Source organism: Biomphalaria glabrata, chromosome 1 (assembly GCF_947242115.1).
Source record: "Biomphalaria glabrata chromosome 1, xgBioGlab47.1, whole genome shotgun sequence".
Classification (NCBI taxonomy): domain Eukaryota; kingdom Metazoa; phylum Mollusca; class Gastropoda; family Planorbidae; genus Biomphalaria; species Biomphalaria glabrata.
The window spans coordinates 76,435,911-76,463,514 of NC_074711.1; the positions used below are offsets into that span (position 1 = coordinate 76,435,911).

At 29.8% G+C, this 27,604-nt stretch overlaps 2 protein-coding genes across 9 annotated transcripts in view; one reads left to right on the forward strand and one right to left on the reverse strand.

Moving 5' to 3' along the window:
• Nucleotides 1-38: 38 nt before the first annotated feature.
• Nucleotides 39-26,437, forward strand: LOC106078661 (serine/threonine-protein kinase Nek9-like). Of its 3 annotated transcripts, XR_008775571.1 has the most exons (26): nt 39-173; nt 1,718-1,895; nt 2,397-2,449; nt 3,770-3,840; nt 4,282-4,387; nt 4,607-4,656; nt 4,946-5,027; nt 5,119-5,223; nt 6,014-6,184; nt 7,514-7,588; nt 7,988-8,050; nt 8,276-8,420; nt 9,261-9,458; nt 9,802-9,848; nt 10,525-10,686; nt 10,877-10,982; nt 11,310-11,471; nt 12,306-12,479; nt 13,496-13,546; nt 13,735-13,758; nt 14,090-14,319; nt 15,056-15,232; nt 15,319-15,378; nt 15,525-17,507; nt 23,346-23,446; nt 24,240-26,437. XR_008775571.1 is itself a non-coding variant. In XM_013239618.2 (24 exons), exons 1-24 carry the CDS (start codon nt 60-62, stop codon nt 15,585-15,587), a joined length of 2,667 nt encoding a protein of 888 aa, XP_013095072.2. In that variant the 5' UTR covers nt 39-59; the 3' UTR covers nt 15,588-21,855. The 3 variants fall into 3 exon arrangements, 2 of the variants coding, with proteins under 2 accessions (XP_013095072.2, XP_013095073.2); XM_013239618.2 differs by lacking the exons at nt 23,346-23,446; nt 24,240-26,437 and having other exon boundaries at nt 15,525-21,855; XM_013239619.2 differs by lacking the exons at nt 13,735-13,758; nt 23,346-23,446; nt 24,240-26,437 and having other exon boundaries at nt 15,525-21,855.
• The window catches only part of LOC106078663 (neuroendocrine convertase 1-like), a 60,658-nt gene continuing 53,320 nt past the window's right edge, over nt 20,267-27,604 (reverse strand). For 2 of the 6 annotated variants that reach the window (XM_056015392.1, XM_056015403.1), the window contains exons 18-21: nt 26,372-26,437; nt 23,058-23,084; nt 21,724-21,855; nt 20,267-20,374 (exon numbers count right to left, since the gene is read on the reverse strand). In XM_056015392.1, the coding sequence (XP_055871367.1) occupies nt 20,273-20,374; nt 21,724-21,855; nt 23,058-23,084; nt 26,372-26,437 (327 nt within the window). In that variant the 3' untranslated portion in view covers nt 20,267-20,272. Of the gene's footprint in view, nt 20,375-21,456; nt 21,472-21,723; nt 21,856-23,057; nt 23,085-26,371; nt 26,438-27,604 lie in introns of all 6 variants that reach the window. The other 4 variants (XM_056015431.1, XM_056015422.1, XM_056015414.1 and 1 more) reach the window with 4 other exon arrangements.

Here is a 27,604-nt window from a genome sequence, read left to right on the forward strand (position 1 = left end):
ATAAAGGGCCATTTTATCGATAATGTTTCCAGACCGTCGAAACAGGTTGTTTACAAAAAATGATGGCGTCTGAAGATTCTGATAGTGAAATTTCTACACCTTCATCTTACACTTTTGTAAGGGTATTGGGTAGTGGTGCATTTGGAGAAGCTGTTCTTTACCAGAAAACAGAAGTATGCCCTTTTTATATATTCACTAAGCTTCTAAACTAAATCTAGGTTAGAATATGAAACAATCAATACCAATATGAATAGGGCCTATAATATAATTACTATTAATATATATTATATATTATATAGACGTCTATATATTATAAATTATTATATTTATTTATATAATTTATATATATATTTAGATCTAGATCTATATATAATATAAAAATAATATTCATATAGATCTAGATTAGATTATAGATCTAGGCCTACATATAAAAATTGTATAGGGGAAGTAGGCCTATAAGTCTTTCAATTTTAAGTCAACACTTAATAATAAGTTAATATATCATAATATATGCCAATTTTTAGTCTCAGCATTTTATGTGACTGGAATCAAACATCACTGACTGCAATGCAGTTCAATAAACTAATTACTTTTTAAAAAATATTTTACATAATATATGAGCTGAATATCATGTTTTAAAATTGGGTTAGGGTACCATAATATTATAATCATGTTAGTGTAGGCTATACATTGTAACTTATAGATCTAGGCTTTAATTGATTTGAAAAGCCATAAATCATCATTTATCATAATATAATATGTTTATTACCTGAAAGTTAAACAAAATTCTGCTCTCCACACATGCTAATAAAATTTGCGAAACAAAAGGCACATAATAATAATTTATATTGTATATTAAAATTATTAGGGATTCGCACTCTAAAAGTTATATCACAGTAATCTGCTCTTTGTTTACACTCTGATTTTTTGATTCTATTTGCATTGTTTAAGCAATATAATATACTTTAAAGGGTTAAAAAAACAACAACAGTAAAGTACCTTTCAGACCTTGCAATTTAGAGGGCAGATGACGTAAAGGTCAAAGGTTAAAAAAGGTAAAGCAATATGAAAAAAATGTGAAGGTGGTATAATGAAACCTAAAGAAAATGAAAAGAGGAGATATTTTGAAATAAATAGACAAAATTAACAATGTGAATGACATCCCATGAAAAGATCTGTGGTGCCAGTCTTACTAATAAAAATAATTTAGTGCTACCAGATTAGAAATTTGTTTTTACAGTGCTGAAAGTGCACAACAATTATTATATGGTTTATTAAAATAATTTGCTTTAAAAATCAGTATTTTCTTTTTAACAAATTTAAACTTTTAGTGTTTTTGGATTATGAAAATCTTTAATAAATATATTGATTATACTGAAAAATAAGTAGTTTTGTTGAAAGAAGAATATAGATTTTTATGTATCTTATTAAAAAGATATTTCACTTTGTTACTTTTTCTTTATGCACTTCAAAAATAATCAAGTAACAAGTAAATTGTTAAGTTTAGCAATTTAATTATATATATATATATATGACGGTATTCAGTAGTTGATTACCTAACTTTTAACTACTAAAAATGAACAATATACGTTCAAATACAAGAAAAGTAATAATTTTTTCAAAAAGGTGCCTGTACGTGGTACTGGTGCGTACCGTCGCAAAAAAAGCCCTGAATATATATATATATATAAAATCAACTTTGATGTTTTGACAACAGGATAGCAGTCTGGTTGTGTGGAAAGAAGTCAATCTTGCTAGACTTAATGAGAAACAAAGGCGTGACTCACAAAATGAAATTGACATTCTTTCATTACTTAATCATGCAAACATAGTTAGCTACTACAATCACTTTGTTGATGAAGATATGTTATTTATTGAAATGGAGTATGCCAATGGTAAGTCACACTTTTTTCCTGATCCTTTTTTCTTGATTTTCTTCTCATAACTTTGATTGTGATTCAAAAATTTTTATTTCCATTTTTATCTAAATTTTTATCATGGTTTCTGTTGTCCTGTTGTGTTTTTTTTTTCTGTAATACTATTATTCCTAATTACTCTTCTGCCTAAATATGAGTTCTCAGTAAGAAACTTGATAAGTGAATAATTTGGCAATATGAAAATTTTCACAGAATAAAGTGATGACTAAATTTGGAATTAAAAAAAAAAATTACATCCAAACAATTTTTTGCAGTAATATAGGTCTATGTATAATGCAATATATCGTATAATAAATCATAAATATGGGTTATGTTTACTCAATAAATAGATTTTAGGCAACTTAGACATAGATATGAAGTGTTCATGTTTTAACACAAACATCCAGTTATATAAGTAACTTATTGTATATGAACTATAAATTATTTCGAACTATCATTTATTTTTATTATTCTTTTTAGGTGGAACATTATACGATAAGATAATTTCAAGTTCAAAGTTATGGCCAGAACAAGTAAGACTCACATTTTTAAAATTTGCAATGTAAATGAAATTTATGCCACACTCGAATGTACAGCTACAGAATGTGGAGCTGTTTGAGATAGGGAAAACAATTTACCAGTTTTTAGAAAAAAAAAAAAGAGTTAATAAATGTAATCATCAAGAAAAATGTTCTTTAACAGCTTCAAGACTTCAGCGTCATTGTTCATTAGTTGTTTTCATTTGATCAGTAATTAATCATTTATGCACTTTGCTTTGTTTATTATTAATAGCTTTAGTCAGTCAAACTACATTAATACCTATATGATTTATAAACTTGATTATGTTTTTTGTTAATATACCATTCAAAAACAGATACCAAATCTTTTTCATGAAAGATGCTTTTCCAAAACACACATGATTCTTAAAGACAATCTGCAACCCATTAAACCACTGTTACATAGATCTGGACAAAGTGGTTGTCTTTTCTCCATTAGGACTAAAACAGAAATATTTAAAAACTCCTTTATCCCACTTATAGTTAGGCTGAAGTGGACAATTGTAGTCAAGTTGAATTTCCATTTGTTTGGACCAATAAAATTAAACTTATCATATCTTATCTTCAGTACTAGAATGTTTATTTTATTGGATTGAGTTTGAAGATATTAATCTCTAAACAAACAGTATTCAATACTGCGTTTCTGATCTGAGATAGGCCAGTTCAAGCTGGATAGTTATGACACATTTTCTAGCTGCAAAGTTTGATTGACTTAACACAAAAAATAGTTCCATATTTTTATCATGCTCCTCAACACCTTTCTTGCTAGATGTGTACTAGAGGATGGCATTACCCCACCATGCTGTTAGAGATTGTACACATACATATGTATTTGTGTACACACACAAAAATACATCACAATATATATCTATTTAGTAAATTTTTACTTCTTTTTTATCCCAAGCTTGAAAGTATTTGTTGCTAGTATTTCACATTAAAAGAAATTTTTATTAACTTTCTAAATGCATGACTTCTAATTCCATTATTAGATGTTTAAAACTCAATACCTCAATCAGGATATATTTTTCTCAAATTCTCAGAATCTTTAACAGAGTAGAATTTCTATTATTGTTGAATAAGTATATCAGCCGGTTCTCACTTACCAAAGACAAAAATTCTTAAGAGTACAAAGATCATTGCTTGAATCTTTTTTCAAGCCATTTGTATAAAATTGTATTTTATGATTTTTAGAAAGCTTATAAACTTGTTATTAAAGTACCCTCAGATAAAGCTTAGACAGTATCTTTTGTTTTTGTATATGTTCTGAAACAATTATCTTTTTCCATCTTTTTTAAGGACATCCTCTGGTACTTGTATCAAATGTCTTCAGCACTAGCTTACATTCACCAGTATGGAATCATTCACAGGTACAATTAAATTAAATTCAAAGTTTGTTTTAATATATATATATATATATATATATATATATATATATATATATATATTTAACATTAGATTCACATCCGATTTTATTTCTTTATAGTGAATATTCTTTAGCTCATAAATAGTCTAAATGCTGGTATCTGGTAGGTACAAATTATATCAGCCTAACTATAGGAATGTCACTGATGTTGTCTCTATATAATGTGTGGATTAAATTCAAAGCTTGTTTCAATATATATATATATATATATATATATATATATATATATATATATATATATATATATATATATATATTTACATATATATTTTTAAAAATTGCATCAGTCTTGATTTAAACTTTAAATTTATTCAATTTATTATCTGTTGTTATAAACAAATTTTAAATTATTTTGTTTCAACTAAATATATTCTTTTTTTTACAGAGATATCAAGACGCTAAATATATTTCTAACAAAAGTTGGCTTAGTTAAATTAGGCGATTTTGGTATATCAAGATTTTTAGAACCAACCAATCAAATGGCTGATACAGTAATCTAAATATTTTCTTCTATTTTTTAATGTCCTTTTTTTTAAAAAAACGTTTTTTCATGTTATTGTCAAAGAAGTTGTAATAATGGTGACTGTAACTATAATATTCTATTAAAAAAATGGACCAAATATTTATATATTTGTTTATATGAAACTATATTTAATTTTTTAATATTATTTTAATTGCTAATATTAAAAAAAAATATTTTGTTTGACCAGGTGGTTGGAACACCATATTATATGTCACCAGAGCTAATGCAGGGAGAAAGGTAAGAATATTTTGATAGTTGCTTTTTTTTTTTAGTTTTTAAAATTATTAACATACTATGAGTTTAAAGTCTTCACCAATTTTAATAATAATATTAATAATCTTTATTATTCATAAGGAAAATTGTCTTACAGTTTGTGCATTACACACAACAAAGCATTACTATAAAATATTATAACTATAGAAAACAAAATACACATTCACACCAGATTCTCTCAGAAGTTACGTGTTAAATGTTTAAATCAGATAGTTGAATTGTATTTTGTTTTATTTGAATTGATTTCTTTAAGATACAATAACAAAAGTGACATTTGGGCACTTGGATGTGTTTTATATGAAATGTTGACTCTCTCTAGAACCTTCCAAGCTTCAGTAAGTTTCTCTTTTTTTTAAATCTCTAATAATAACTATTTATTTGTTGGTAGTTTTATGAGTTAAATAAATTTTTATTTTGTAAATCCAGAATCCATTGAAGCTTGCCAAAGAAGTTGTGAAGGGAGAAATTTTGGCTGTGTCAAAGACTTACTCAGATGATATACGATCATTGGTTGATAGCATGCTGAACAAAGTATGCATTTTAAATATATGTTAAAATATTTTTAAAATTTTGCATATTTATTAACTATCATAGCAAGTTCATTAGCAAATTGAAAGTATGCAATCAAAAATGTCTGCCCTCCCATCTTGATAAGAAACATACTGCTACTGTGTAGCAAGACTTTGCTCCTTCATACTTTCTAAGCAGCTGTTCTTCTATTCCACACTTCACAAAATTTTCTTTCATTCCTTGTCTGAATGGTGTCAAAAGGTAGTATATAAAGTTGTATTCATTGTTGAACATCTCACTTGCAAATGTAATCCCATAAGATTTTACTGTAACAAAAAATATGTTTGGAAACTTTTTTTTTTGAAGCTTTATATCTTTAGGGCATTTGATATAAAGTCACAATGCTTCAGTTATTATTTTTTTTAGGGTTTTTTTTTTTGCTGCTCAATTACAAGCCACCTTTATTCGTATAAAAAGCGTCAGGTTATTACCAGATAAAGAAGATTCTGAAATTATTATTTTTAAAGTTTAAGTCTTTACTAGGATTTGAACTCTCAATAGTAGATTAAAAAATCCTTGTACTCATATGACACTGGAATTTTTTTTCCAGGTTCTTAGTTATATCCTATTTCACCTTCACTTGTCTCTTATTATGTTGGACCATTGGGTCATCACACTCTCTCCATTCCTCTCTGTTTTAGGATTAGAGTCTTCCATAGACATGACTGTCCATTCCTTATTTCTTAATAGAACAGTGAAATAAAATAGTACTAGTAATTTATTTATCTTTTTTTTTTTTTTTTTTTTTGAGAATCCAGAAGACAGACCCAGTGCTGATGATATTTTAGCACTTCCATTGATGGTCAGACATCTTGCTAGCATGGAGCAAAAAGTGTATGAGCTGAACTCCAGTTCAAGACGTGCTCGACTTTCAGCAGCTTACACATCTGTTGTATCTGTTGTCACTTCAAAAATGTGCGAGGTAACTGAAATGTATCATATTATCACATATTACTCCCAAATAGAAGTTTAAGAAAGTTTTGACTTTAACAATTCATTTTAATTTTATTTTTCAATTTTTAATGAGAGATATAAGCATCGTTTAAAATAGACAGTATGAAATTCATATATACATATTAATAGAAAAAACTAGTATAATTATGTGTGCATTGAACTAATTTGTGTCTATGTTTTTATTTCATATTTTTATTCCATAATATACCATAATTAAAACAAGTATATTCAAAAAAAGTCATGTGATCATCTTAAAATCTCCCCAAAAAATAGTTGCCTGAGTAAAAAAAATGTTTCATTGATAGTATAGTATGTGCCTTTGCAGTAGACTACAGTAGAACCTGGATTATCCAGATTAATTGGGAATGGGATCTGTCTTCATAGATACTATATTGTCCTGATAACCTTCTTCTTCTTTGTTCTCATTGTTATGTTGGAGCGTTCAGATGACTAGACCAATATATGAGATGAACTGCACAGTGGTTTCCAAATCAGGGAGCTCTCCATATAGTTTTCTTTCTATTGGGGTGTTTTGGGGCCAGTGTCTTATACGGGCCTATTGGTAAAGAAAGCAGTTTTGGAGGACGTGGTCGGCATTCTCTGGTGATACTCAACATGGGCAGATTTCACTGGTTCCAATTTTGAGTTTCCGGTACATGTGTTGTCGCATTCTGTTGTGTCCAGTCCTGAGTCGAAAGATTAGACGTTGGTCTTGTCGAGATAGCTTATAGTAAGAGTCATCTTTCTTGTGATTTGGATGAGAGCTCATCCATTTCTCATTTATTTTATTTACAATTAATTTTTTCAATTCTTCTGGATAGAGTGCAGAGTTTTCCTGATAACCGATTGCGGATATTATAAAAGGTCCATGTCACCATTATAAAGAAAATTTATATGGGGAAATTGCACTGTACATAAACATAAAATTGAAGTAAAATATACAGAGTTATACATAGTAGCCTATCTTTATTTAGAGAAAAAATCACTGAGTTTTTCGCCTTACTAAATTGGAAAGTCGTTTCATTGCTGCCAGAGCTTGAATCCAACAAGAAAAAAAAGGCGGTCCCATTGACTGATGTCTGGATAAATAACATTCTATTGTATATAATTTATTGTCACAGAAATTTAATTAATTGTATTATTATATTTATTACTAATAACTTCAATTTTTAATAGCATTACCAGAAGACTCAAATCAATAACAATTATAATTTCTGCAAATCTATTTTATTCTATTTTAATTTTTTTTAAAGAATTTCTTACAGATTAAAAATTTATATATATACATATATGTCAGATGTACCAGTGGGGCGGCGGAAAGATAACTCCCCAAAAATTAGAAGTCTTTACAAAGGAAAAAAGTCCTATGCAAGTAAGTTCAATTTTATTGCCATTGTTGTTGTGTGCTAGACTGATAAAGTAGAAATGCTTCCTCCAAATTACAGACCACAAATACCAAACAAGATAAGTTATGGATGTTCTTTCAGAAATGAAGAATATTATGTTCTTATCCATACCACTGACAGAACCACAGGGGATGGAAGCAGGTAGGGAACTCGGGATGTTCAAGGCAACAGTTTGAAGTGCATGCCACATGACCAAGCAGCCATCAAAAGTATAGTTGAGAGAAGTTCAGACTATAGAGTGAGAAGAAGATCTAATTTGTGCACATCATCTGAGATATTTGCATTGTTCATGAACATATTTTGTTTGCTTCATCAGGTCTCAGTTACAGTGGCTGCTAATAAAATCATCCTATGTTTCTATGTAGGTAGCATCAGGGCACAGCCACTTTGCAGCTATAACTTTTGAGAAGGAACTTTACACTTGGGCAGTAAGCAATTAATATTTGTATTTTTAAAGATTAAAAAAAAGTACTACTAAATTGCTAGCTATAAGTTTTATCTTTAAGCCTGTGTGTTTAAATGAAACTGATTTGATATATGTAGTACTTTCTTGTATACATGTACAGTATCTTTGTATATAAATTTTTTAGTATGTAAAACAGGATTCTTATCAAGATGCAAAATGTTGACCTTTACATTTTTTTTGTTTTAAGAATTTACAAGGTGGTGTTGCAATGGTGGGTCAATTAGGTCATGGTGACTTAGCTTCTTATAAAGCTCCTCACAGGGTGGATGCTCTACTTGGAGTCCAAGTCCAGCAAGTTGCTTGTGGTGAAGACTTCACTCTGTGTGTCACTGGTAAGAAGAGAATGATAATACTCTCAAATTATTCATGATTTCTATATCTAAATAGTTCTTACATTTGAAAAGAGAACTACAATGATTTTATAGACTTGTGTTTTATTTGTGAAAAAAAAAGTAGAGTTTCTGTCAAATTAAGGTCATTTCAATGTAAAAAACATCAAACAAGTAACTAGAACTACATAGAATATTAAAACAAAGTAATTTTCTTTCTACGTCATAAAAAAATACAAGACAATGAAATATTTGTTTATAGATTTTTCTAGGCCAGGAAACAAGTTTATAACAATTTAACAATATATCATATATGGAAAAGCCATACAGGCCATTAATTTATGCCCTCTGATGAGCATCCATTGGTACCTGTTCTTGTATGTTAAGTTTGATAGAGCATCAAAAACTGAACACTCACATCAATGGAAAAAACATTATATGTAATTGTGCAATGCCAATACAATTCACTAATGAAACTAAGTTCTGCACCTTGCAGTATTATTCCCTACACTTCATAATTTATTGTATTTTAGATAGGCTGTTCCATCATTAAGGGCAATGTGTTAAGCTAGTATACACTGTAAAAAAAAAATAAATAAAAAAAACATAAGATTTTTAATAAAACACTATGCAAGTGTCCAACATGTGGAACCCATTTACAAGAAAATATAGCTTTATGAGCTCTGGTGTCATTCAAAGGACATATTAGGCAGCAACCCCACCAGCCAATTGGGTGCCAGCCCACCAGGTAATTGCCTGAATGCCCATATGACCAGTCCCCCCCTATATAAGTTGATGCAAGTGTATCTTTTTTTTTAGTACATACCCTCCTCTTCTCGACAGATGATGGTGGCTTGTATGCCTTTGGCTCAGACTACTATGGCTGTTTAGGCTTAGGAGGAGATGAGGAAGAAGTCTTAGCGCCAGTGCTACTTGACTATTTCTCTGACCATCCAATGCAGGAAGTGGCATGTGGAGATGCCCATGTCTTGGCTTTGACCCGGTATGGTGATGTCTACACATGGGGATCTGGAGAATTTGGTATCTGACTAGTTTATTTTCTATGGCAGTGTTACTTACAGTAGAATTTTTTTAAAGAGATACTTTATATAATTTGTCATTGTACATTGGGGAATTTAGGTCAGTTGTCTTGTTTAAATAATTCTTCTGTTTCTGCCACTACAACAATAGTCTAAAGCATTGTGTTTGATAGTTAACATTTTTTGTTTAAGGAGTTCTTTTGGGAAACTGCTTTAATTTATTTTGTATAAATCTATCTTGTTTGTAGCCATAAAGATAAAAATTTGATGTATCTTGTTTATATATAAAAATGTGAGTATTTGAAGCTATTATTGTAAAACATATTTCTTTCTTATTCTTTTAGGTAAATTAGGTCTGGGATCTGAAGATGACTTTAAGACACCACAGAAAGTAAGCACAAATTATTCTTTTGTCAAGATTCTATTAAAGACAAAAATTATATATCTTTAATTGTTTTTTTAATTGCTAGATTTTTAAAATAAAAAGCAAACCAGCCTTATTTGTTTTCGTACTTAAAAAAAAAAAATATGTATTGCAATGTTCAACTGAAAATTTTTTATGAAAGTATTTTTTTTTGTATCTTGCAATTGAAAAAAAAAAGGAAGGTTCTCCTTTCAGACATTGCAATCTATGGGGCAGATGATGTAAAGGCCATCTGTTTCTGTGGCCTACAGTTAACAAAGATGTCTTGTGGCCAGCACAATGACCAACTGCCTTTACTTTTCTCCAACTGATGTCAGGTACCCATTAGAGCTTGGTGGACTCAGAGCCGCCCAAAGATCCCAAAATAAAAAATCCCAGTTTTAAACCAGGATTCGCCTAGCACTTTAGCACACATGTTGCACTTGAAACAATCATTTTATTTTTAAAAGTTGTGAATTGTTCTGTGAACTGGACAAATGTAAACAAGTTATCTTTGGTATTATAGTATTATTGCCTCTCCAGCAATCTTTATAAAGAAATGCATGATTCAAATTTTGTCAGAAGTGTGAAGTTTAAAGTGAACTTTCAATGCTTCTGTAGCTAAGATGTTAAGATCAAGAAATTATGGTAATTATATTTTAAGGTTGAGATTCCCGCCAAGCAAAAAGTGAAACATGTATGTGCTGGAGGCGACAGTTCATTTCTAATTTGTTTCAGTGGCAGACTTTTAGCTTGTGGAAGCAACCAGTATAATAAGTTGGGATTCAATTCTGAAACTTCAGGTCTTCGTAAGAGAAAAACAAAAGTAAGCTAATTTTATTGACAAGTTAGTGGCCTTTAAACTAAGAAAAGATTTTAGACATAATTTACTTAGCACAGCAAGCTTAATTTTAATTTAAATTATTGTAAAATGAAGTCACAAAATCAATTAAAAGTGCTTAAGACTGAAAAATACTTTAACAATGTCAAATTAAAGATTTTTATTTCTGAAACAGACATTTGACATTCCTTTCAAACACACCTTTAGCACAGTCAAGTCATTGAATCGTTATAATGTGACTTTAGTTGCAGCTGGGAAAACTCATTCTGGTATTGTAGATAGTAAGTAAACAATCACTTTTTCTTCATCTTATAAATTTCAGAGATGCCTACAAAAAGAGAAGACGATTCTGCCTTCTTTACATATCTACATGTTGATTTAGTTGTACAAGTTAATTAAATACTTAAACTGGTTTTCCTGGTTGATTGGGGCCTGAATAAATTTATTTAATTTATTTTTAAAAAGCTATATTTTAGAATTTTTTAAATAATAGATACTATGTTTAACAATAGCTCAAGTGCTGTGGTTTATAACAACGATGTGTTTTGAAAAGAAATTAAAAAATAAACACCTTATAAATACCGTATAAATAATTTTTTTTTCTTCAGGTTTTGGTTATCTCTATATGTTTGGCTCTAACAAATTTGGTCAACTTGGCTTAGGAGACTTTAAGCCTCGCACTGGTGTCAGTAGAGTGGGTGGTGTTCTAGCTGGTCAGAAAGTTGAGCAACTTGCTTGTGGGGATGGATTTACTGTTGTAGCAACCAATGGTAATATATACTGCTTCTTCAATTGTAATATAAGCAATTTATTTTCTTAAAACTGCTTCAACATTATGTTCCTCTTTTATTCTGTTTAAACAAAGTCAAATTACATGCTATACAATGTACAAAGCTCTGCACCACACCAGCCACCTAAAGTTAATATCATCATTGTCATGCCAATAAATGTAATTATATAAGGCTAATGTTGCGACACTTTGTTGATGAATCAGTGAGTTTCATGTCTCATAAGTTGGACTTATAGCAAACTGTCTGACTTGCACTGCAGGCTAGTATCACTCATCAAACTGCCTAGGCAGTTTATCATGCCCTTCCAAAAGTTAAAAGAAGATAAGTAGTTAGGAAAAATCTTAAATAGCTGATGGAGTCTCAGAACTCTGATCTAGCCTCTGCCATTAAAGAGACTAAGGCCACATCAAGCTATTATAGGGGCCTGTTGGTTCCTGCAGCTCGAAATCTTTTTAAGTTTGTTCTTTCATTGACCTCACAATTTTTATGAATTCTTATCAACAGGTCAGAGAAGTCACTTGCTTTTCATCTCTATTAAAGCAAACATGTAGATCTCTTACAGCCAACTACATGATTTGTTTACCAGAACCTTTAAGCTTTAAAAGATTTAAGCTACAACAGAATTTGATGATAAAGATGATTTTTTACTGAGTTTAATTCATGATTTTTGTAACATATCTGTAACAATTTCATTTTTATATTTGGTATGATTTACAGCAGATGAGCATTATAATACTACTTATTAAACTGTAAAGATTTTTCAAAATTCATATAAATTACTTTGGAAAATTTTTGCTTCCTTTTTACACCTAGAGAATCATGTTTATTCATGGGGCAACGGAGATAGTGGACGTCTTGGTGGAATGTTTTCAGAGCAGGGCTCTGGTCCAAAGGCTATGTGTACTGCTATTCCACGACCTATATTTGGATCTATGCATGTAGTGTCTTGTTTGTCCTGTAGACATTGGAACACTTTAATCATTGCAGGTATGTGATGTAATGAAATTAATGGGATGTAAACACTTGGTGTTAAGAATATTTGTAAATTTACACACTAAGAGAAGCTGTCAAAGATGATTTTCACTAGAAAAATAATGTGAATATCCTAAATGGTTTGAAGCTTTAGCAAGGGTTAATGGAAGATAACTTACTGGGAGATAACTTACTTTGAGATAACTTAATGGGAGATAACTTACTGTAAGATAACTTTACTCTTTCTCACCGTAATTATTTTACTCATTCCGATAGAAATATTTATTTTGTTCATTTGTATTTCACTATTCTGTTATGATTAAACTTTAATAACTTTTTTGTGTGTTATCAGAAAATGTTATATTTGGTATCAAATTATAAGGGAATGAATGCCCTTTTTACACAACACAAATTTAAGTTTATAGATCCTAAAATAAATCAATTTAGTTTAATGGGGTTATATATATATATATTTGCACAGTCAATTGGGAGAGAAACAGATAATGTGAGATAACTTAAAGTGAGATAACTTACAATTTTAAACATTTCAAATGTGTAGCTAACATTCTTACAACAACCAAAATGAGTTAACCCTTAATGCGCGTGTGGTAGTTTACCCTCAAAACATAAGAATTGTAATTCCTTTTTGTATGCACTCATTGTAAAACAGCTCAGCACTTTAAGGGTTAAGGATGGATACCTATGTAATTTGGATTGCTCTAAGAAAAATTATTACACTGGAATTCTTGTAGCCTAATGTTGCTTAACTCTTTTGACTTTCTACTTCCTAAATGTCTATCTGTTATATAGATGGAAGTACTATGTGAATCTCTATATTGCAGGAGATAATGAGAAAAAGAACATCTCAAACACATCATAGAACAATCAAAAAGATGAAATGGGATAGAAATTATCTCTTTTTTTTTTTAAAGATATGACTGTAATTTATAAGATAGATGATTATGTACCAATGAAAGAGCAATTTTTTTTTTAGTTTCTTATAGTGTTAACTATATTTTATCAATTGACAGAGAAAGTACTGAACCAAAAGACTTTAAAATCAAGGGTATCTTCTCCTAAAAGTAAGTATAAAATTGTTTTTTTTAATTTTAAAATATTAATTTGAATTCAATAATTCAATAAGTAACTCAATATGTTAATGAAATATGATATTTTAATGTCTAGAAGTCATACTTTTTAATCATGTTAATTAACTAGAGACCTTGTGAGTGCTAAGTATTATTGACCAACATTTCTTTAAATTGATTAGTCCTAGGAAACGATGGAGACAAAGGTTAACTGTGTTGTTGTTAAATTGTCTACTCACTCTTTATTGTTTGATTTTATTTGTGTGTGATTGCAGTGTTTGTAAATTTATCTTAATATTAATATCTTTCATTATAGAATAATTGAATTTAGATCACAATAACTTATGAAAGCCAAAATATAATGATATTTTGTCTATATAAAAATATACATATATATATAGAAAAAATACAGCTATTACTGTTATATATATATCATTTTTATCATATTTTTTGTACTTAATCTTTAAATTGTAAATTTTGATAAAACAATTTAAATTATGTTTTGTTCCTATATATTTGTCTTTGAAACTATTTCAGTGCTATTTCATGGTGTAGGAGGATCTATAAGCTCCATACCAGAGTGTCAACAACAAGTCTCAAATCAGAAGTTCTCTGATGATTCATCCTCTGACTTTGTGCTACCAGATGATATTGCTGGCTATGACAGTCACACAGATGATTCAGCTGATGTTTTTTCCCCTCCAGTATCTCATCCCAATTCAGCTAGTCCCAGTATGGAGAGCAGTATGCCGACATGGCTAGCTGAGGTACTGAAGTTAGGGCAGCAGAGTTAAATTGAGCATGCTCAAGCTTGGGACCATTGTGATGACAATCCAATGCTTTTTTTGTGATGGTACCATCACCTTTTTCAATGTTGTGAAAAATTATTACTTTTCTTTATTAATTTATTAGAAGTTAAAAGTTAGGCAATCCATCACTGAATACCTGTACCTATTTTTTTTTACAAAAAAAAAAAAAGCACTGTGACAATCGATAGCACAAACCACATGACCAGCTGAGAGGATTTGTAAAAATGTGAATGGAATTTTTAATGCCTCCATTGGTGCAAATGATCTTTTGTTTGGTTGGGAAGTTAAATATTTTGTGGACCTAGTTGTGTTTTTATTGTTTGCTTTTAGGAATCGCTTTTCAAATAGCATTTGGTCCAAGTCATTCCTGTAGTATGTCTACTGGCAGTATTTCTGATTATTATATTTTATTTTGTGATAGTGTTAAGAGAAATATCTAACTAGATAGCAGTCTAGTGCTGTACTAAGTATTGACAATACATAATTGTACTTTTGTGCATAAATTGTGTAAGTCTTGTTTATAAACACATAATTTAATTTTAAAAAAATAATTGTTGAGTGCTATACACTTATAAATTTGGAGCTCAGTAAGGGTTGGTATTAAAAGATTTTTTTTGGGTAGGTTTTACATTTCATTTTCTTAATACTTAATTATCCTAATTACCATTAATTTGCTATAGTGTTTAACACACAGGAACTCAACAATGCTGAATACATTCCCATTCCATCTTCATTCAATCAAGTCTCCATGTGTGATAAGGCAATAACACCACTGGCATTAGAAAATTGTCCACTGCCAGCAATGACTGAAATAGTAGATAAGATCAAGGACAGATCTCCTGACTTGAAACTTCACATACCAACAGCTAATGTAAGTTATTCAATTGTTACACATGCTTTTATCTTCATTTGTTATATGAAATTACAGGATTAAATATGAGCTTTTGTTTTTAACAGGATGAAACTATTTTAGAGTTAAAAGCAAAAATAGAACAATTGGAAAAAGAGAATACAGAGGCAAGTGTTGATATATGACCAATTTAAAATATAATTTTCTAGAGGTGGTTTTTTTATACATCCAAGTGATAAATAATTTATTTTAATTTATTATTGCATTATTTCACATTTATGTAATCCAAATATATATCTTTTTTTTTTTACAGTTGAAACAATTAGTTGCAAAGCAAGCTGATATTATCACCCAACTTCGCCTGCAAAATTCTTAGTTTGTAAATTGAAATAGAATAGATCAATTGAATTTTTTTTAAGAGCAATTAGTTCATGTCAAAAGAATAAGAATGTACTTGATGCTTGTGTTAATTGAGATTGGACACATTCTAGATCAATTAGACTGTTCTACTTATTTTCTATTATGAGAAATAAATTGATTTGTTTTTGTATATGTATACATTTTATATTTGTATATTTGTATTATATATTTTTTGTATATATATACATTTTATTTTACCTATATAAACTGCAAGATATTTGTCACAAAGTAGGCATAGTGCCAACGGCCTAACCTTGATTACCACTGACATAATTGCAACCAGAATGTCCTTCACTAATGTATTCTAGCACTAGAAAAAAAATAGCTTGTTTTGTCACATCCCAGAATACACCAGACTTGTAAAATGATATATTAGGAAATGCAAGCATGGTGTGAGATTCTTTCCATTGCAAACATGGTGTGAGATTCTTTCTATTGCTCCTGTTCATTGAATTAATGACTATTTTACATGAAGAAATCTATTTCATACACATTCAATCTTGTGATTCACACTTTTAATTATTCTTATTGGATTCATTTAATTAATAATAATTTCAATTAGATTTGTTTTCTGTGCTTTACTTATAGTGGTGTGATTTGGGTTCATGTAAGACAGAATCTGCTCAATCATCACATTATGAAGGGTATGCACACTTTTCCTCATTAAGAGTTCCATATTTTTTTTATAGCCCCAAGAAATTTAAGCAGGATGTTGTCAATGTAAGCATATGTACCCTTCAGTGGCTCTTGTTCTATGATCTTGTCGATTTCCCATTGAAAACAGGCTACCACATTAGTTACTCCAAAGGGTATCCTAAAGAATTGGTATAATTTTCCTCCAGCTTCAAAGGTAGTATAAGGGCGATCAGTCTTCCTTAGAGGGATCTGATGGTATGCATTGCAAAGATCAAGGGTACTACATATTTCGTATTTAGCTATTTGAGAGACCATATCATCAATTTGGGGTAAAAGATATGCATCCCGAAGTGTGAACCGATTAACAGTTTGGCTGTAGTCCACTACCATTCTTTGTTTGTGTCGTTCGTTAGTTGTTACTAATATATGAGCCCGCACCATGGAGATGACGAGGGCTCAATGATGCCATCTTTCAAGAGTCTGTCAATCTCTGAATTGAGGAATAAAATGTCATTTGCAGAATAACGTCTGGATTTTGTAGCGATAGGTCGACACTCTTTAAGCATATTTTGGAAAAGAGGAGCGGGTTTGACATTAGCAGCTGTCACGCCATTTAAGACCATTGTTGGTTTAGGCCCCTGAAAAGTGATATGTACACTCTCATGTTGTTCAAGGAAGTCATAGCCTAATATCACATCCGCACAGATGTTGTCAAGTATGTGTAGCTTGAAGTCTTTATAAGTGGAGCCTTTACTCTTAATGTCAGCATTAACATGGCCACAAGTATAACATGTTAGGTTCATTTTGGACATAGATATAAGTTTTGATGAGTGAAAAGTTCTAAATCTATACTTTCCAACAGCCAAAGCAGAAATGTAACTGTCCAAATTACCTGTATTGATGTATCAAGTGTAATGTTGTTAACTTGTATTTTCATTACAGCACTAGACAGAGAAAATGAAGAGGCGGCTGTTATTGTATACGCTGCTGAATCAGATTTAGGTCTGTAAACTGTAGAAACTTTTGATTTGCATCCCTTTTGTAATTTCCCTTTTACCGCATTTATTACAGATAGTCTCTTTTGCTGGGCATTTGTTACGAGAGTGGATAACACCTCCACATATTAGCACTTCCCTTGAGCTGAAGCTATGCTAACAGGTGCTAATCAATCTTGTCCTCTACAGCAGAGCAGTGCAGCATTTCCGATGTAGTGGATTGTTGTGCTTGTGCTGTTTGAAAGGTATTGGCTTGTTGCGAGTTATATGCTACAGAATGTTTCTGTGCCATCTCCAGAGATGTAGCTACCTGCAATGACTTTGCGAGGTCCAGAGATAAGTACTCTAAAAGTCTCTGCCTAATCTCTGGTGATGACATGCCACTAATAAATGCATCTCTGACAGCCTCATTCTGGTTTTCAAGGGCAGAAACTGCCATGAAATGGTAGCCTTTAGCCAGTAATTTTAATCTCTGAATATACTTGTCAACACTCTGTCCCGTTTCCTGTTTACAACTGGATAGGCGATAGCGAGCATAGATCTCATTAGTTTCTTTAACATCGAGTCCTTTTAGTGTAGTTACAGCAGTTTCAAAATCAGTACAGTCAGATATCAGTTCATACACACCATGTGAGATAAAGTTACATAGTTGATCGAACTTCTCACCTTCTGGCACAGCTAGTTTTAATGCAAAATTTTCAAATGTGTGAAGCCAGTGCTTCCAGATCCTTTGAGCGTCCATATCATTAGGATTCACTACCAATTGTTCTGGTTTTTAGAAATCGATTCATACTTGAAGCACCATTTATCCACAAGATTCTTGTACAATCAATTGTAGTAACCTTATAAAACACTACATGAAAAAAAAAACTTTGCCTTAGGCTTTATTGTACAAGAAAGACCAAATGATTCACAATAACACAGTCCACACACACACACACTAGCTGACCTGGACACCACGACATTTGGACACACCAGATTAGTTCACTACACACAAAAAAAATAAATACACATCAAGTGGAAATATACCCAATGTAACAACACAATGCAGCTTGAGTTAAACAGTCTTCAATTAAATATTGTGTGCAATATCCTATATTTTATCTCCTTCTCATACTATGCAATCAAACGATAGAAAGTCACTAGTTTGTTTTGGTATATACAGGAAAAAGATTACTTATGAAACAAATGGTGCCTTTTTTTTTAATGAGTTTGTCTTATAATATCTATTCTTTCAAATAGTGTCATTTAAAAAGTAGATCCATTTTTGTGTAAATAAAACTTCTACTAAAAAAAGATAAAATAAGATTGAAAAGGTTATTTGTGGATAGTACTAATTGAATGTATCCAATGTATATGTATGCTAAAATATTTTAATTCTTTTTTTATTTCTTGAATATAGTAACTAAAATAATAATATTAAATGAAAGCTTTATAAATGTCTATGTAGACAGATCACAAATTGTTAAAATAAATATTTAAGACTTTAATATTTGGAACAATGCATATTTTTATCTGTTATTATATTCATTTTCTTTTAGCAGGAACACCCATAACATGTTTGACAAAAAATTAAGTTCATATATTTTATTATAAAATCTTTGCACATTACTCTGAAATGCAGTACAAACAAATACTGTAGACTTTTAGTCAATTAAGATAACAAATATTCATTTTCTTGTACTTTCATATAAATAAAAAGAGAACTAAAACACATTTAAATTTAATCGAGAAAACTTTATGTTCCTTTTTAAGATAAAATTGTAAAAGAAAATCAAAGCCAGAACCAAAAAAAATTATAAAAAATAAAAGTCTTGCACCATATTTAAAGAGCACTCTCAATGTAATTGTTTGTCTAGATTTAGGAAAATAATTTTATTAAAATAAGAATTGTTAATATTTAGCCATGAAAACTTTGTGGCTAAAAATGTCTAAGTAATATATATATATATAGTGATCACAGATTCAATATTAACATTAGAAAGTATCACATCAACATCCTTTTAAACCACTTTAAAAAAACAAAAACATTTTTAACCAAATAATACAGTTGAAGTAAGTTAACATATAAAATCAGGACAGAATACTCTTGACAAAATGTCCATATTTTGATAATAAATATAAATGAGAACACTATTGCATTAATTGTTTCAATGAAATATTTTAAGAGGTAGAAAGTGAAGCAGACTTTCACATTTTTGTAATTTTGATTTTTTAAAATTTGATTTGTCAAGAGTTGTTCTAGACTTAGCAAACCACATTAGTTGATTAGGTCTGAACTGTTAAATCATTTTAAAGGAAACCAATAAATCTTAACAATGAACATTGGATACTAAAAGTTTTAAATGCAATCAGGGAAACAGTGACTTTAAATTTTATTAATTTATTTATGTATTGTTATATATTTTGTATAATCCTGCAAAAAACAATATAGATATCTGAAATATACAAAAAGAAATAGCAACAAGTCTTTAAAAGTCAAGTAGCATGGGACTGTCATAGTTTCATTGTGTTAACATTACTGTAGTCATTTATCTTTATTTTTCAAGACATATGGTTTATTATTTATTGAACATGAATTTCATAATTTAACTCTTTCTCTCCTAATTGATGATACCAACGTTGATTTGACCCCATTAAGCTAAACTGATTCTTGGATTTATAAACTTTAATTTGTGTTATGTAAAAAGAGCTTGCATATAATTCAATACCAAATATAACATTTTCTGATAACAAACAAAAATGTTATTGAAGTTTAATCATAACAGTATAGTGAAATACAAATTAGCAAAATGAATAATACTATCAGAACTAGGAAAATAATTATGTAGAGAAAGAGTTAAGCTTTTTAGTTTAACGATATTGTCCAACATTTTAATTTCCACTCCAATGTACAAGTCAACAAGAACTATTTGATAGCCACTTTATTTTAATGATGTTGTTGTGCTCTTCTTTGTTAGCTCTATTATAAAAGTAAACTTAAAATAAAATTGAAACTCAACTGTAAACACTATATTCTCTTTAATAAAGTCAAATAAACTTCCTGTACAGATTTTACATTGACTTGTTCTGAAAAGTTTCTTAAAGATTTTGAATCACTTTTAGCTGACAACTGTGGACAAAAGAAAAGGCAAACTTTTTTTATTTCAACAATTTTAAAATTGAATAATATACTTTTTTGGCAAATGCATAGGTCGCTGGATCAAAATAATGTTCTTATAAATTGAACTTTTTCAATTGTTAAAAAAATAGTTTATACATATTTGCATAATTAGATTTACAAAAATATAGCAATCTTTGGAAGACCATAAATAGGTGAAGTAGCTGTTATTCCTATGAGTAAAATGTGTAACACATTATTGTCAATGGTCTCACCAGAATTACAATTAGACACAATGTGTAAGAAATAAGATTGTTAGTAACACAAAATTAACTTTGACTTTTCTGTCCAACTTTTTTTATCTAAAAAAAAAAGTGTAAACAATACATCCAAAAGGCATATTTTAAAAATAATGATAGGCTAAACTGGATTTTAAGTTTTTAGTTTTATAGATGTAAACATGATAGACTGACAGTACAAAAACAAGATAATAGCTTTTCCCAACAATGACCTTAAAAAGCAAAAATACTAAATCATAAAATAAAATGAGACAGTGATAGACATAAAGAAGATCAAACTCTTATTACTTGTAAAAGTAAAAATTATTATAAAATAATTGACTTGTCTGCTTTTGTAAGATACTACGAATAAATTTTTATTTTAAAACATTTAATTTTTAATACCATAGCATTTTATAGTCAGTAATGATCACTAAAGCTTGTAAGAAGAAAGTCTCAAAACCAATGAAACTTTATAAAGTTATAATAAACCATTAGTTAGCCATGACCTGAAACATTGTAACAAAACCAAGATGTATAGACTATTAATTAAGAGCAGTGATTGAATTTGTTCAACATCTATTCATTCATTCTAACAAATATTGAAGAAAAACCTTAAATGAAAAATGCTTGGTAAAAGAAACACCTAATCCAAAGCATTGTCAATCATTCACCAAATAGAGGCAAATTTGATTTCATATAAATTCTTTTTTTTTAGTCTTTTTTAAAAAATCTTTCCAAGAATTAGAAATATACAATTTAGATTAAGTATATACATTTCAATACAAATTTTACCCAATCCATATGAAAACTTACCTAAATATCATCATTCTAATGTTTAAAATAAAAGATATACTTTTGAAACAATTGTTTATTCTGAAAACAAACTTTAATACTATTTTATGAAGTAAATTATTCATTGATATGGAATGGCGATAGAAATAAATTGTTTTTTCTTAAACCTTACTTTTTTATTTATTTTTTTACCTTTAAAAAATACTTATCAATTATTGTTTAAAATCTTCTGCCAAGAGATTATTTTTTAAACTATATTGTTTTTATTTCAAATAATAAAATTGTTACCTCTTCGTTAAGTTCTTCTAATATACTATTCAATGATGCCTTCACTTCAGGATCAGTAATAGATTTCTCATCATTGAGCAGATATTGTAATTTTGCCAATTCGCTGTTTGAAAATGTTTTATTCTTAGTTCCCTGTGAACAAAAATGTTGTAAGATTTTTTAAGTATTTTTTTTTTCAAGAAATTACATTCCAAAAGATTTACAGCAACTGAATTTTCACTTTAGGCCTACTGGTACATGGAATATGATAAACTGTACAGATCTAAACTTCAAGAAAATTATCATGAATTTTATTATTAGCTCATTTGAATAAACAGAACTGCAATATATATTTTAAAATCTGTAAGTCAATGTATATTTTTTCAATTTTTTTTTGCAAGATCTATTAGAATAAAGATTGAATGCAGAGAAAAATTGTTGAACTTTAGTAGTGACAGATTAGATTTTATAGAAACAGTTTTTCATCATAGTTAAGTTTTAAGATAATTTTAATCTATAAAATGTATTCCAAATGAAATGCATTAATCTTTTTTTTTTAATTATAAAGTTTACAGTATTTTCAAATAATGAACAATTTTTACTTTTTATCATTTGGAAACAATAATATAACAATTTCTTATATTTGAAAAATCCCCAAAAATGAATACTTATACATTTAAAATGGCCATTACCAATAGATGAAATTTATCATGAGAAAAATTGCTGAAATCTGACTAAACAATTTATTAATAATGGAGTGTTTGTGACTTAATATATAGGAATTAATGAAAATTTTTATATTTTTAAAAAAATAAAAACGTGAGGAATAGGATGATGATTTCATCTTAATCTTTTTTTTTTTACATTAAATTGTTATAATCATTTTTTACGACAGCAGTAAAAACTAGTAAATATTTGGATATATTTTGTTTTTTACATTGCAAGTAAAGGTATTATTGCCATAATAATATAGCGTGTAAGGTAAAGCAATTGGAGATAGAACCTTGATAATGGACGGAACATTGAATTATTATATAGATAAAAATTGATGGAATGAAAGATGATATGGAAAGTGAAATATTGATGGGATGAAAGATGGTACATAAAGATAAGTAATGAGAGGATGAAAGCTGATATGAAAAAGAAACATATGTGGCAATTGAGGTATTACAGTATTAGATTTGATAAGTAAAAAGATTTAATAGAATATATAATGGGATATAAATAGGGCAAGAAAACATGGTAAAGTTCAATTGATTTTTTTTAAATTACATAATTATAACTTTTGGTGGTTTGTCAAAGGGAGACAACAAGGGAAGGATGAGGAAAGTTATAAAAGATGGTGCTATACTCACAACATCTCTAGTAGGTAGCATATGTTCCTAAACAAGCAATTGATATTGTTATTGCTCAATATGATCATAACTGCTTTAAATGTGTGAAATATGGGACAATTTTTCTATGAACAAGTAGGTGATTTGCTTGGCTTAAGCTTAATTTCTGTGTCCTCATACACAAGTCCTCAAAAGATGGCATCACATCATTCTATATATTTAATATTTGAACTTCTCTTCCATAAAAATTTGATTTTATAAATATAGTTTCTGAAATGTAGAACTTACTTCTTACTTGCTATTTTGCAGATGTCTAGAAAAAGACTTCACCAGTTTCGCCTAGAGAATGCTACAAGTCCAATATTAACCAGTACCAAGTCAACTCCACTAATTTTTAATATCTTGACCAGGTAGGCTACTCAAAAAATTCTGCATAACAATTACCATTTTTTAAAGTTATATTTAAACAGCCTATATTATATTTTCTTGTTCCAAGGCTAATGAGATGACCAGAAGAACAAGTGTTATGCTTTAATCTTAAGTTTACAAGAAAAGCATCATGCAGTACTCGATGGTTAGCCTCAAATTTCCATTTGTTATGCTTTTGCTAGAAAACATTGTAAATGAAAAATGATTGTTTAATTTTGGAATAGTGTATACATAAAGGTAATGATGGAATTGGTGGGTAATATGCCAGTGTATAATATGTCATATTTTCAGAAACTATATCTGATTCTTCTTCTTCCTCATTCTCATTATTATGTTGGAGCATTTAGTTGACTAGACTAATATATGAGATGAATTGGGCAGTAGTTTCCAATTCAGGGAGCTTTCCATATAGTTTTCTTTCTATAGGGGTGTTGGGCCAGTGTCTTGTTTGGGCATCTTGATAAAGAATGCAGTATTGAAGGACATGGTCAGCATTCTCTGGTGACACTCCACATTGGCAGATTTCACTATTTTCAATTTTGAGCTTCCAGAACATATGTTGTCTCATTCTGTTGTGTATCCGGTTCTGAGGGGAAAGATTAGATGATCTTGTCAGGATGGCTTATAATAAGCGTCATCTTTCTTGTGATTCGGATGAGAGCTTGTCCATTTCTCATTTATTCTGTTTAATATTAGTTTCTTCATTTCTTCTGGATAGAGTGCAATAAAAAATATGTTTGTGTATTTTCAGAAACTATGTCTGTGTATTTTCAGAAACTATGTCTGATGATCCAAAGTTCAATGTGTTGCAAGAGAGACTTGGTTAGGGGAAGAAGTAACAGAATTCCTTGGAATTCCTTCAGGAATTCAAAACATTTTAATCCAAAAGTTGAAATCATTAAAAAATTGAACACACATTATAAAAGCACTAGCTGTTGATTGCTCCATTGCGTGAAGCTATGAGTGTCGGAATCACGAGATACAAAGCAAGGAGAGTGGCCAGCATGAAAGAGTGCTGAACTTAACAAAAACCTGAGAGAAGAAGCAGGTCTTTCTGCAACTGACCAAACCTAGCCATGCCATGTGTGAGGCCGACCTTTTAAAGTGAGGCTTGAACTTTACAGTATCTTCGTGCTCATAGTAAATGAAAAATGTGCTCTTCTTTGACCATGAAGGAGTTCACAATATATAGCCCTATAACTTAATTTCAATAATATATCAATAAAAGTGGAATTAATAATAATTAATCTGCCCTTAAATATATAATAAATAATATAATATCATTTATATATATATCCACACCCCTAGACTGACAACTGGTCAGTGTTACTTGTAAATCTAACATTAATATTATATATATATTTCTCTGCAGCCCTAGACTGACAATTGATCAGTGTTAGTTAATAAGACTAACATTAACAGTCCAATGCCAAGACAAACAGACATTAACAATGTGTACAGTAGTCTAGCACATGACAGCTATCGCTGCTACGTAATGGCATAGCAACATGTGAACACACCATGCATACAATACACATACATATTTATAACATAGGCTTCATTTCTATTAATATTAAGCACCCTCATATATATTAACTACGCCTACCTACCAATTGTTACTATTTATTATTATTTATTGTCTTTGCAATAATAGATGTTGGGCACATATTCATACATTTTAAAGCACACAATATTATTTTAAATATATATATTTAGAACAATAAACATATATATAAATGTTAATACATTAAATATTTAAGTGCATAGATACTATAATAGACATAAATTAAACCATGTCCACTTTATACTATCAATATAAATATAGGCAATAAAGTATACTTTTAACTAATGAAAATGGCCGGATATCTGGGACAGTAATCGGCTGGAATTCAGCTCTGGTACAACTCCAATATATATTTTGTGTATATTTGTGTATATATATATATATATATATATATATAAAAAAGAAGAAATGAGAACTCTAATTTAAACTTTTTTGGCTATTTTAGTTCAACGGGAAATTTATGTGACTTTTAAAAAAATTTCAAAGGGAAATTTATGTGGCTATTTTAAATTACTATGGAAATTTATTGTAGCTTCTTGAAACTAATGTGTAAGCAAACCTCTCCTGAGTAAGTAAACTGTCTAATGAGACATTGATGCTTACATTACATGACTCAACCTTGTTCTATTATGCTTATTGAAACTGCTTTCAGAGCTCAATGTAAACATATTTCTTTTCGTCATTGTTACAAAGGATTTAAATGGTGAATATGTCTTGGTATTTTCAGAAGTCTGATGACCCAATATCCAATGTATGCCAGAGATTCTTATTTAGTGGACAAAATGACAAAATTCCTCCTTAGGAAATAAAATATTTTAATCCTCATGTAGAGATCATGTATGATAATTTATAATCCAAATTAAATGAGAAATTCACATTAGTAGCATTAACATATAGCTTGAAACGTATTAAATTATAGACTGATTTTTTGGATCCTAAAATAAGCTTCTCTCCTCTATATATAGGTTTTCAAACTGACAGTTCAAGAATGTAGGCCTACATCTACTGGAAACAAAACTATTTATCTTTAATTAATTTATACATCTGTGTAGAAACTAGGAGATTTAAATTTTACACTGCTTACACTTCTCTTGGGAACTTACACCACATGATACCCATCTGACTTAAGAATAACATTGAAGTATTTATTTGCTCATTACATGGAGGCAAAATAGAATAAGTCTAGCTCATTGTAACAAGTTGCACAATGTTTAAAAAAAATTAGTGCTCATGAACTTGGATATATCTGTAAAGGTGAAAGAAAAAATATATGCAGCTTGCAATATTAATTAAAAAGAAGAATAAAAAACCCTCTCAATCACAACATTAATGGTACTGTCACCTGGAGCTTATCAAAAATATTTCGTAGGATAGTCTCGCTCTCATTATCTCCTTCTGAATAGAGTTCCTAATAAATTAGCAATAACCATTACTGTCTTTGATGAGAATAAGATATAAATAGTTGAACTAAATTTTGATGTGAGTGACATGTTTGTGTTTGATGGATGTGTCATGTTTGAGTTTGGTGAATGTAAATGACATGTATAAGATTCTTTGAAGCAATAGATATTTATGGTTGCTGAAAATAATATGGATGACAAGTTCATGCTATATTTTCATTCAACTGATAACTTATAAAAGTCACCTTTTGATGATTTTGTAGAGGTAGCCTACCAATTCCATTTTTCTAATAATTTCATGCAACTTTGGGCTTTCTTATAATTAGAAGACATTCTTTCAAAAAGAAGCAGAAAGAGATTTAAATTTGTGCTAAATTTTCTTCTCTTACCTCTAAATGAATCTAACTACTTCATATTTAAATGACACTTGAATTGAAATGTTCTTGTTCATTATTAGTTCTATATTTTAAGTTTTAAAGTATGGCCTCCCTCTGTCCAGAAGTGACTATATAGATGAGATGAATGCCTGGGCATTAGCTATATTAGTTACCCCCACTCCCTTCTCCATGAGGCTTATGTATCCAAAGGAATGGCAAGTGTCAATACAGTTTGTTGTCAACGGCATTGCAGGCTCTGCCAGGGTGTTACACTGTGTGCTGCTAACAGCCTAAGGGTTGGCGGCTCCTGATTTTTCCTCAGGGTTGACTCCGAAGCTTTTCCCACAATTGGGTATAGCTATAAGGCAGCAAAGGTTTGAATTCAGAGTTTTCCTTTTCCTAGGTGGGAAGCCAGTCAAGGCTAACAAGACCCTCCTGCACCAAGTCACTCACTTTTGCCCCTTCTCCTGTTAGTGAGAACAGTTCCACCAGATTCAATATCTGAGCTGCTTGTGAAGGCCAGGAGTTGGACTGGTTGTCAGAGGCTTTTTGAGACTCATGCCATCAGGAAGCATTTTATAGGTAGTGGAGGGCTTATAGCCTTTACCGGCTTTTAATTAATTCACTATTGTTATACTTTTTTATTTGAAATGTAAATATTTTTTTCCTCACATATTATTGTAGACTGTGAAATTGGTAGTTTAAATATTCCTATTTACAGTCATCTCTACAATTAAAATGATTCATTTAAATCATTTTGTCATTTTGGTTCATATATTGGCAATGATTAGTTTTCGG

What these genes read in the sequence shown, in the direction of transcription:
- LOC106078661 (XM_013239618.2), top strand. Translation starts at nt 60, where the DNA reads ATGATGGCGTCTGAAGATTCTGATAGTGAAATTTCTACACCTTCATCT. An exon ending in GAACACTTTAATCATTGCAG is followed by an intron (nt 12,480 to 13,495) that starts GTATGTGATGTA and finishes ATCAATTGACAG; the next exon opens with AGAAAGTACTGAACCAAAAG. An exon ending in AAGGGTATCTTCTCCTAAAA is followed by an intron (nt 13,547 to 13,734) that starts GTAAGTATAAAA and finishes TAAATTGATTAG; the next exon opens with TCCTAGGAAACGATGGAGAC.